General features: G+C 38.6%; 1 protein-coding gene across 1 annotated transcript; it reads right to left on the bottom strand.

The window, feature by feature from the left end:
- Positions 1–1045: 1045 nt before the first annotated feature.
- LOC139130198 (serine protease FAM111A-like) lies at positions 1046–9993 on the bottom strand. The gene is made up of 4 exons (XM_070695946.1): positions 9661–9993; positions 5968–6063; positions 5054–5120; positions 1046–4217 (listed from the first exon to the last, which is right to left on the bottom strand). Exon 4 carries the CDS (start codon positions 3489–3491, stop codon positions 2160–2162), a length of 1332 nt encoding a protein of 443 aa, XP_070552047.1. The 5' UTR covers positions 3492–4217; positions 5054–5120; positions 5968–6063; positions 9661–9993; the 3' UTR covers positions 1046–2159.
- Positions 9994–12010: the final 2017 nt, after the last annotated feature.

The following is a 12010-nucleotide window of genomic DNA, read 5'->3' as shown; positions in this document are numbered from 1 at the left end:
AATGTACTAACTGAAGGGCGTGTATAGAAGTATCACTGCTCGCTGATATGAACCATGCTTACACGTTATAACAGGCTGAATAATAAACGGGTACCCGGCGCACTCATAAAATGGCGCCCTCACGGAAAAGTACATAATTATACAAATCATGATCATACCTGAAACAAGCACGATGCCATTTACTTGAATGCATTACACACGATGGCCAACACTTTGTTGTTTTAATCTTTATTTTCTCTGTCATATTATTAGTTTTTTGAAAATGACAGGAAATCTAAAATGACAGTTATAATGTTTCACTTGACATGCCACTTTCGACACTTATGACAGTGTTATACACTTTTTCAATTTACAATGGGTCTTATTCAAAGAAAAGTCTTGAAAAACGGAGAACATTTTCAGATCGGTTTTATCACACATTCGCAGCAATTGGGTCTATAAACTAATTATTGACTGTGTATAATTGGGATAAAAGTAAAATGACACATTTGAATGCATTGATGTCATACTGATGCAGAAAGACACTTCTTTGGTTCACGTTTACAAATATCATTGTACTAACCGAGGTATGTCAAGCTGCTTTAAAATCATTTTAGACAACATCAACGCATGGATATATTCTTAATAAGTAAGGTGCTTGTTACAGTACTTAGATGCCGAAACGTACTATCAACAGTCAAGTTCACGAAAGAGTTGTCAGAGGGAAATGTTTCTGAGAATAGAAAGAACATATAACTAAAAGCATACCTCAGTGGACAATTATACAGTACTGTTCGATGTTTTAATTCATATTGATTCAGAAAATATGAACATCTTACTCCTCTTATACCCGGAGAAAGATGGAAACCGATACACAGCGCGTTGTTTACAATATAATATCATTTTTCACAACTTAATTCTTTTCCGGGCTCAAATTCACTTATCAAATACAACCTGAATGACAACAATGAATAAAGTTGGAGACAAGTTTACTAGAAGGCAGTTCGATTTGCGGAGTAGTAAAAGAACATTACTCACGATGATTAACGTTGGGGCGACAGTAGTAGCAGTAAAAGAATCAGTACTGTAATTTACAAATACAAGAAAATATCTAAAACTTCATGAAAGTTTCAGTTCAAGTATGCTTCAAAAGTCAATAGAGTTAACAGTATGCTCAAAAATCAAATGAAGAATACTTCTGATTCTGAGTGATGAGTAATGTTGTGGTCATAGAAAACATGGTGCAAACTTGACATTTTTGACACTAAACACGATGGGAACTAATTTGGGGAAAATTGGACCTTAACATTTTTTGAATTTCTCAAAAGTGTTAGGTGCCATATAGCTAAATATTGCAATATTACAAATTGCTCATAAAAACAAGTGCATCGCTTAAAGAGAAAAGCAGATGAGGTTACATTTTTAGTTCACTATCCAATTATCCCGAATTAGTTCCGATTGTGTTATTCTACAAGTGATCAATAAAATGACTTAAAATAATTCAAACATTTTGAGTAAGAAAAAACATCACAGTGGAGTCTACAGGGCCTTCCGGCTATTTAAAATCAATTTTAAACGTGTAAACACATGTCTGTTCCCTCACAAAATCGCTTATCCCTTGATGATCTTCCTAACTATAGCTACACTTGGAAATTTAAAGTACATAAATGAATTTAAAACCGGTAAAAATATTTGAAGGCATCTGTTTTGCTATCTAGGCATAAAATTGACCCAGACAACTTAAAACTTTTCGATTTTTAAAAGGTTGATTAAAAGAAGTTTTGTTCAAAACTTTCGCCTGATATAAACTATGATTTTCGTTCCTTTTTTCATGGTTATACAGAATATGTAGCGAAAAAATATCCCATTCCGTCTACTCTAAATTAACAGAGGTATACTTTTGACAAATTCATCTTATCGATATCCGAATACCAACATGACACTTAGAATGATGGGAAAACTTCTCGCTTTGTGTGATGCTCTGTAACGTAGACCCACACAATCCCTTAAGGAAAAGTAGAACTTACGGAAGATGTAGCGACAAGCAACGGAAATGACGGAGAACAATGTCGTAGACCCTGCACTCAGCTAACAAACGATTTGTCACAAAGTTTAAGTGATGTATTCCATCGTGTTGGAAATCTTTAATGATGTTCATTCAACAGGTTTGAATACGCAAACTACTCAGGCGGCACAATACTTGCAGGAGCAGATTGCCTATCATTCGCTACAACTTCAAAAACGCGTTCTGGGAAAATGCTGGACATAATTTTTTTCTGTACCTTGTCCTTTGCCTGCTGTTTGACATTGTTCATTATACTTGTCAGAGCGACGCCCTGTTCAAAATCGCTGCGAATGGCATCCTTTCTGAACAAACCTCTCGTATGGACTGCAACCAGATGTCCCTGAGGATTAAACACGGGGGATCCCGATGATCCCTCAAACATGCTAGTATCATAAGGTATGTGATCTTTAGAGAGAGCACGTCGCGCCTGCTTCTCATCAATACTTTCTAGTTTGAAGTATACGGGGATGTGTTTAAGTTTTTTCAACATTAACGAGCATCGGGGGTCTATTTGTAGAACGCGACCTCCTGGATGTCCGATTATGTTCAGGGCAGACTTGTCCTTAGGGAAGCAATTTATCCGTTCTGCCAATGCGGGAAATTTATCAGCACTTTGCCCATCATCTGTGTCCATTCTGTCCTCCAACTCTACCTCTAGTATTACATAATCTAATTCATCAATTGGGCTCGAAAAGTGGATCAGGAATGCATTATTTTTTCGTTTGAAAGAATACTTTTGACTGTGTTCTTGACTATCAATAGTACCGTTTGTGTAATTAAAGCAGATTTTTACCGGATCAACTCCGGCTTTTCTGTTGATGTCATTGATGACATGATTGTTTGTCAAAATGTGTGGAAATTTTAGAAAAAATCCAGTGCCTATTCCGCTCTTTTCTCCATCTCTGTCGATATAGATAATACCCGTGGATTTCTGATACATGTTGATCGTTGCAACCGACAGAGTTTCATTGGTTGAACTGAATGGTTTGGCCAATAGTTTCATGACGGCCTTCTCATTCGACTTTCCGTCATTCGAAAAATCTAGGCTTTTGTATGACTCAGATATGATCGGGCACATATCCTCGATCTTCCCTAAGTTTTCCAGGGCATCCGGAGAAAACTTGGACGTACAAGGGTCATTTGTGCTATCATTAGATTTCTCTTCAGCGGTAGTTTCAGTTGAACTCTTCCCTACCTTACCATCCCATAGAATGTATAGTATCTTATCTTTATAAGTGCTAGCCAAGACATTCAAACTGATGGCTGCCTCTTTGTTTTTGACGCTTTTTAAGACACTTCCTCCGATAACATTAGGTTGAAAACGACCATCTTTCGTAAGTGCCTCACGCAATGACTCGTCCTTAAGAAATGTTACCGATAACAGGGAATTCTTGTAATGGCTACCGTCCATATATGTTATCTTACCTCGAACGTGCTCTGATTTCATGCTGATTAAAATGATGCCACCAATTTTGGCGCAATCCTCTGGCGAAATGGCCCGACAATAATCGGAAGGTTTTGTTTTGATTTTAGTTTTAACGTCACAAATAACAGTTTTGCCTTCAAATAGCTTCACCGGACATCCGATGTTTGGTATATAACTTTCATTATCATTGTCTCCTCTAACTTCGAGGAAAATATAGTCATAATTAAAGTTTGGATTTGTCTTGATAAAGGTCTCATGGGATTTAAGGGCATCAACGATGGAATAATTTTCATCGCAAGAAATATCATAAAGTACGCTATCCCTGTAAGTCTGACTTTTAGGGTCTACAGGTTCAATTCGATTTGATTTGACACTTGCTTGGAATTTGACGACTGTAGATCTTGCAGGCACTCCATCACTGTCGGCAGTACAGAGTCTCTGTTTCTTTCTATATCCACCAGTGGTCTTCACAGGCAAGGCAGTGTATCTGATTAACAAATAAAAACAACGCCTTCTTGTGATCGCCAGACTGAACACACAAGCACTGCTGAGGAAAGTGTTAATACCTCGATTAAAATTTCAAGGGACTTGCCATAGATATTTCGTCTTTTCGGTTTTTTTCTCGTTCTCTTTTTATATTACCCAGCATGGATTTGTTAAATGCGTCAAAGAAAACATTGAAGTTAAACTTAAAAACAAACCCTTTGCCTTTTCCTGAAACTTCATCAACGTTCGTCTTCTGATTAGCTGTAAAAAGAGGAAAGAATAAAACTTATTTTTTTCTCATGGCTTTGAGAATTGATTCACATCGAGCGCACGCCTCTTTTGGAGTTCTGTGGACTTAAACTATTTTCATTTGTGGAGCTTATAACCTTATCCATGACTTTTGTTTGTTTATTTTTAACATGAAATAGCTACAACAGAAGGTTGTTGCTTTCGGGAAAAGTCAGAATAAAAGCCAGATATGCCTATTGAAATGTTACAAAGGAGGCAATTGGTTGAATTCGTTTTGTTTACCTATTCTTGAATATCCAGAGCAAAAATGGATCTTGAATAAAACGGAAGTTTATTTTTTGCAAATCTATATTAAACATCTTTGTTCTCAGTTTTTATTTGGAAATGTAGCAAAAATGCAAAAATGTCTTTGTCTCCATGACACTGTTTAAAAAACTGATTCCGAGGAAACATAGTGGAGGAACGAATTGATAAAAACAAGATATGCTAAAATTGTACGCCTACCTCTTCTTTTTATATCATCCTAAGGATAACAAAGCCAATTTCTCTACTGTCGCTAATACAAGCCTGTCCTCAAAATTCACCCCAAAATCAGTTAAACCTTATTCTCTACAAGTGAGCCCTCAGCTGTGTATACCAAGTAGCCCCTAGGGCAACAGTATCGAACCCTACTCCAGCCCAACTCCCCTGGATGGAAACTGAAATGCACGCCCTCGACAATAATGAAAGGTCCGTATATGCAGACCCTTCTGGATGCCAATACGCCAATGCTTCTTTTCACAAACAGCTTTGTCTGCTACCCCTTTTCGGATGACCAGACAGGGACATTAATTCCAAAACATACTTACTTGACAGCGGTGTCCGCCCCTGAGCCGTCACATGACCTGCATCGCTCATACCGGTCTGTAGTGTTCTCTGGGAAAATAAGAATAAAATGGGGAGATTTTGTAACAATTTTTACGGAAGGTATTACCAAAGTTTGCATTGGCCTGATTGGCTTCCACTGTGAATATCAAACGGACATATTAAGTGATCATTAAAGTGAGCGTATTAATACGATAAGACAATGCAATAGGAAATTGCGATGCTTCGCTGAAAGCTGTCATTTTAACAGACACTTTTTTTTCTCTTAGTACTGTAAAGGCTGCTCCATGATACAATAACAAGGTAAATTCAACCTACACTATGTCTTTCATATTAACAATCTATGAATTCATTTGTATGTGCGTTGTTAGCATCAGACAGACATTATGGGATAGACTTAGCCGTATAACAACTTTACCAGGAGATTCACAATATCCAGTTCACTTAATTCCTTTGAAACATCTTTCAAAACATGCTTGACACAATAACCGATGATTTGACCTTGGTAATGAAATCAAAGAAGTGAGTACAGATGCGTTCGAAACATTATGTTTGTGTAGACACGTGTCTCTATATATGTGTTTAATGTTCTCTTCCACCGTGTTTCTTAGAAAACCCAAATCACATCTGCAGACGGACATCACACTGAGGTAATGATAAGTTTGAATCAATCTTCTCTCTCTCTCTCTCTCTCTCTCTCTCTCTCTCTCTCTCTCTCTCTCCATAATCTTAAGGTCAAAAATTTACCAAATCTCACTTCTAACAGAGAACGATTTCAAAGGTCATTGTCAATTTACAACTGTAAATTGACAATGACCTTTGTCGGTGTCTTATCATTTTCTCCTATCATAAAATCTGCTTTACATTCAAGTGATTGGCTGCCTTCAATGGCACGTACCTCTTCATTTGTCCCTCTTCGAGTTAGATACGGTTCGATGGTATATCCCGGATGTTGTTTTCCTCTTCCTTGCGCAGCTCGTCTTCTCATATTGCCCTATAGATAAAATAAGACATTAAAGTCTCATTAACTGTTTTAAGGTACAAGAAGGCGCCTCGGTAACAGATATCAGGACTCTCAAACTGTTACAATTCTTTTTTGTGATATACCACTTGTGGAGGCTCATTTTCAAATTCTTGGTGTAAGAAAACAATTCACAGTCTTCATTTTGCGAAAATCAATTTTTGCTCCATAAGAGTTAACACAGAAATGGCGGCCATTTTGAATTTCCAACATCGGTAAATCTAGAATAACTTGATTCTTTAGTACGAAAATTTGCACGGTGATCCCTGGGTTATATTCGTGATTTTGAATGAGAATGGTTTGAAAATGTCTTGACGAAAGTTTGAGCAAAAGCTTGGGTCTTTCACTTTCGAAGCGTTTAGCTTACTACCATAAAAGCTGACATTAAACAACGCGACGCGCAGACAGGCAGCAACTACAAAGGAGGACAATAACAGTGATAGATGTAACTAACTGGATGCGGACAGCGTGAAGAAGTGATCGTAAATGACACTTTTTAAGAGAAATAATAGCATTTCATGATCCAGAAGAAATTAATCCATCCAATACCCACCTAATCATATATGAAATTTTGCATAATCTCAATAATTAAAGTAAAAATCAAAATGATACAAACTCTCTTAAGGTGATAGCGCATCAAAAATGAAAGACAAACTTTTGCTCAAACCTTCCTCAATGAATCTTTCAAACATTCTCTGTCAAAATCAAGAATAAACATCGGGGGTCACCGAGCAAATTTTGGTACTAGAGAACAAAACCCGAAGATTTACAAGGGCGGATATTTGAAATTCAAAATGGCCTCCATCCCTGTATTAACTGCATGGAGAAAGATAAAATTTTCGATTTGCGAAAAACTGAGACGGTGAAAAATTTTCTTTCACCAAGAGTTTTAAAATGAACCCTCACAAGTGACAGATCAGAATAGAATTGATAAAGTTTGAAAGCCCGACTATCTGTCCCCGAGATGCGTTCTACCTTAACATTTAGTCCAGCAACGATCATAACAGTTTAGCGAAGCATGAAATCGACGTCGTAAAAATGCATACACATGAGATTAAAATATCACCGTCTCGTGTTTAAAATAATGCAAAGCCTTTTAAAATACAGAAAATAGGTTCACGATGGTACAGAACAGACTTGCTCCGTCCTTCATGTTACTTTTTAAGGTTAACAGCGAGCAGATCGAGTTGCAATTGAGTGAAACTTCAGAGTACAAAGTCAAGAGATACCGATGACCAACCTATCTGTATCGTAATAACCTGAGGGCGTTCTCAGAGTGAGCGACCAACAGATTGCGTACCAGAGGCCTCTGATCTACGCATAACACCTCGCATTAGAGTGCAGAGCACGTAGCCTACATGACCTATTTATTGTAGAGTCAAACAAAAGCCCATGAAAGGTTCATCCCACTCAAACATGTTCATGCAGCTTAAATACATAAGAACTGACTTTATTGCAGACTTAAACAAAGTGTATGTTTAAGGGAGCTTGTTTTGAAAATCGCAGCAGCTTGGTTTGGTATAAGTATAAGCTTGTAAATAAACGGTCTGCACAGAAAAATGGTCAGGAGAATGGCTACCAGATTGTCAACAGATGCTTAAGACCTTTGCCGCGCTTTATAAATACAGCAGCTCAGTAAATTGCCCTATGGCTAATCAGCATTTTGGCACCGAAGGCGTGTTGACAGTCTTGACTGAAGCGGCTAACGTTGAAATGTTATTCAGTAATGGATACGCCACTGACCTATGAAGAGTGGCGGGTCATGGGTCGAACAAAACATAAGTACAGAGTACAGTGGTCGAATTAAAGTCATAAACGAGTAGAAAAAGATGCGAAATTAAGTGTATGTTTTATTTCCATGGAAATGGCGATACGCGTAATACGCTAAGTATTATCGAATCAGAGGGGCCATAAACAGATAAAGATCATACATACTGAATTTATAAGTAAGAAACTACCGACACGTCGTAATTTCCTAGCTCATTCCAATGATTTCCATGTAAAATGCAGGGAAATATGAATGTATAGTCTGTGTACAAGGGAGCAACGATTTCGACAAACTGTATTCAAACAGCCATTCCACTGTGCTTCAGTAGAAAATAACTGGCACTATTTGCTTCAACACACAAGACATTTTGACACTGCAGCTGAGGTTTCGAATGCTTCCGATCGTCATGCATCGTGATTACTCGGTGAGTAACTTTGTTTCTAATCTTCCAATATCTAAAAATCGTCCACGTGGAGGAATATTTTTGAAAATGTACACTGAGTGTAGGGACATGACAGCCTTTTCATAGTCGTAGTCGTGAGTCCAGTGTATTTTTGAAGACTGAAAGTGAAATCTGCTACAGAGAAAAGGAGCTAGCTTAAATCCAAGGGTGATGTATTTCTGCAATATGCATCACCAAACGTATCACCGGCTGTTCACATTACATTTCATTTATCCTCACTATTTTTTACAATTCATACAACAATTACAAAGACACGACATGTAACACTTTCACTTTCGCAATGTCACCAACATTCAGTGACACAAACGGAAGTGTAAAACTAAAATCGGGCGACTGTAAAAGTAGATACGGCCTTGCAAGACGACGTGTTGTCAATTATTAGTTTAAAATAAATTCTAAAGTCTTCAAATCGACAATTGCAAACCATTATTTGGATTTGATGATTTTGTACGAATTGAACTTTGAACCGTGTTTTAGATAGTCACAGAACAAGTGTACCCACGCACGCCACTGATGAACCTTTGACCCCTTCATTCCTCTTCTCGCTATTCGGAGTCCAAATTTCTTTCTCTAGCTCACGGTGTTCAGCAGCGAGGGCAGTTCAGTGCATGAGACCCGACGCCATTTGCTTGCAGTGTCAAACAGGAAGGGCGATTCTAAAATTCTGCTCTTCCACATTGCCGCGGTAACTCACAAACTTCGAGGTCATCCGACGGTACGAATGCAAGTCTGCTTCGTTTGCTTTGCCGACTATGACATGGGTGTTCTCGTTTTGGCGTGATACTTTTTCTGTCGAACATCCAGTAACCAGTGCCCTAAAAAAAGTCTTGCCCTTTAGCTAGCACATCAGGTGTCTTATCAACTAGGGCCTAGTTGCTCAGTATCTCTCCCAGGTGTACTGGAGTATCAAATTTTAGCCTATTTAACGAAAATTGGATATCGATGAAGTTGCTAAGCGGTAGTTTGCCATCTCCATAATATATTAGTCGGGTGCGAATCATACACTTATGGTATGCAACATGTTGCGAACATTTCTTGTATAGTTTTAGACATTGTTACACGTTAACCTTCTGAGCTCGGTACGTTTGACAGCATGGCTTTGGTTAGTACCTGAAGAAATATAGCTCTGTGTGCACGATGTCATCGTAAACACATCTCATTCTCTTAAAGTATTTTCTTGTCTGCCATCCAATATGGCTGCCAAGCCAATGACTATTCGATATAATGACTGTCTCCTAAAATTTGCACTATATATCATCATTACCCGCAGACATTTGTGATCATATATGTCATGGCGAGGAAACGACAAAATAAAATACAACATTTAAACCATGCTTACCTTCATTTTCACCGTTCGCTGATAAGCCATGTGTATCGCCCTTCCCTGTTCGCTCTGAGAAATGACAGTGATATTTCGTATTTGGCGGGTGTCACGTGACATTTCATGCATTGTGGGAACGCCTCTGGCCGTCGGGGAACCGAAGTCGTTTGTTATTCGACCGTGATGAACATTGTATGGTCCAAGCATGTGTAAACGGGTAAAATTCATTTGCATATCTTTCTGAGCTTTGTTCAGTAGCCTGTCTGGCTCACAAAAGTTATATCGGTAGGCCTAATGGTCTCACATTTACGTCACGAAATCACGTTCTATCCCAGCGCCCTCCAAGTCCAAGGTACAGGTTTGTACCATTAGGAGTAGCTGCAATAATTGTAGCCCTTGGTTGGTGGGGATTGGGCTTCTGTCGTGCGGCTCGCGCCTTGCCCCAACCAGGGCTACAATTTCTCCCAATACCTGCTCGTGTAAAACCTGCAGTGCGGATCTACACTGCATGGTCCAGGCACACACGGGGCCGCATTATCAGAGAATCTCCCCTTACCGTGTGCAAATTTCACCATAATCCTGCTCCCAGATAATGTTAGAGCCCTTGTAACTCCCATCGATGGTCAACTTTACTCCTTGCGGCTGAAAAATGACAGTTTAATGACTCAGGCGCGAAGTCAATTCGAACCTGACCGCCGTCGTTGAACTCTGTACCCAGCCGACTTGTACCATTACATTTTAGGGGTGGCCGACAGGTGTGAGGGAGCTGAATGAGCATGCTTACGGGTATCGACGATTTCGGGATTACTGTGAAATCGCCGATCGACACTGGACGAGAATGACTTGCCTTGTGCCTCAGCACGCTGCGTCTGTGAAATCGCCTATACTTACCGAATATTTATCGGCGATTTCCGGACTCTAGATGATACTACAATGACTAGCCTTGTGCCACGGCACGCCGGGTCTGTGAAATTGCCGATATTTATTTATAGTTTAACTATACTTATACTTTGCCAAATACTTTGCTATTTGTATACTACACGTAGGTATTTTACTGTTTTTGTACGGTCGTAACATTTTTATCTTAATAAACTCATTACACAAACGCGGATTACATTCCAGGTTAATTTTCTCACAGGACATTTATGTAGTCTCGCTTCGAACCATAGTGAACTTTACAGTGTGCATGATGAATTCAGTATGGAAATAGGGTCAATATAGGAACGACTTCCTCCAATCTGATTAAAATCAGATGTAGAGTACAGCGACGTCTTCTTATGCGTACGCGGTATTCTCTCGCTGTCGCGTAGTGAGAGGCGACAGCGAGAGAATACCGCGTACGCATAAGAAGACGTCGCCGTACTCTACCTTTGATTTTAATCAGATGGACTTCCTCCATCAATTTGTTCATGACTACTTCAATAATGCAGTGTTTATCAGTTTAAAATTTCGGCATTTTCTTTTCTGTCAACATACATCTTTATGACGTAGTAGGCCGGGTTGTATGAGGATTTCTTTACATCATTTTCACGTCTGTGCTTTTCATGGATACACCTTCTCTTTGTAACAAACTCCTTGTAATCAGCATGTTTTACATACCTGCTTTGATATTGAGCTCAACAGTTTTTGAATAAATCTAATAAGATTTGAAGCACCGCAACGAAGACTTGTCCCTTTATTATTATTATTATTATTATTAGTAGTAGTAGTAGTAGTAGTAGTAGTAGTAGTAGTAGTAGTAGTAGTAGTAGTCACAGTAGTAGTAGTATCTAAGCTTCCCATTTTTACACAAAGTTGAGAATGTTCCAGACTAATTAAAACTCATGTCATGATGAGTGTGGGGAAAATGACATACACAGCATGATCAAAACCAGAAGTGGACCAAAAATGGACTCCTGAGATACACCACACCAATCGACAAAACATGAGCGTGTACACCTAAAACTAACATTGACTTCTTCCTGTAAGGTATGATCGAAACCACTTCAGTGACAAATCAGAAAACCTGTACACAGAAAGTTCGCTCAGCAAAATGTTATGATCAACGATGAAAAAATCTTCACGTAAATCTTCATCCATATTCTGTAAAAGTATAGACCCTGGTCAGTTAACTTGACTAAAGCAATGTGACAAGAGTGATGTTAACGTTGTCTGATGATTGTGAGTTGTGACAAAAAGATTAAATGCATAAAACTGTAAAAACTAATATAAACATGTTTTTCTAGTATTTTAGGTAGAAGAACTAGTGGGAGGGAGATAAGCCTATAGTTGTTGACATCACTCTTAGAGCCTCCCTTATGAATCGGAACTATTTTAGCACATTTGAAACAGTCGGAAATTGTACCACTATAAGCTTCAAGATTAAAAA

The sequence above is a fragment of the Ptychodera flava genome, chromosome 3, assembly GCF_041260155.1.
Source record: "Ptychodera flava strain L36383 chromosome 3, AS_Pfla_20210202, whole genome shotgun sequence".
Taxonomy (NCBI): Eukaryota; Metazoa; Hemichordata; class Enteropneusta; family Ptychoderidae; genus Ptychodera; species Ptychodera flava.
This window is presented reverse-complemented; position numbering and strand designations above follow the sequence as displayed.

Bases quoted from the DNA above. Each gene is read 5' to 3' on its own strand.
- LOC139130198 (XM_070695946.1), bottom strand. From the start codon at position 3,491: ATGAAATCAGAGCACGTTCGAGGTAAGATAACATATATGGACGGTAGC.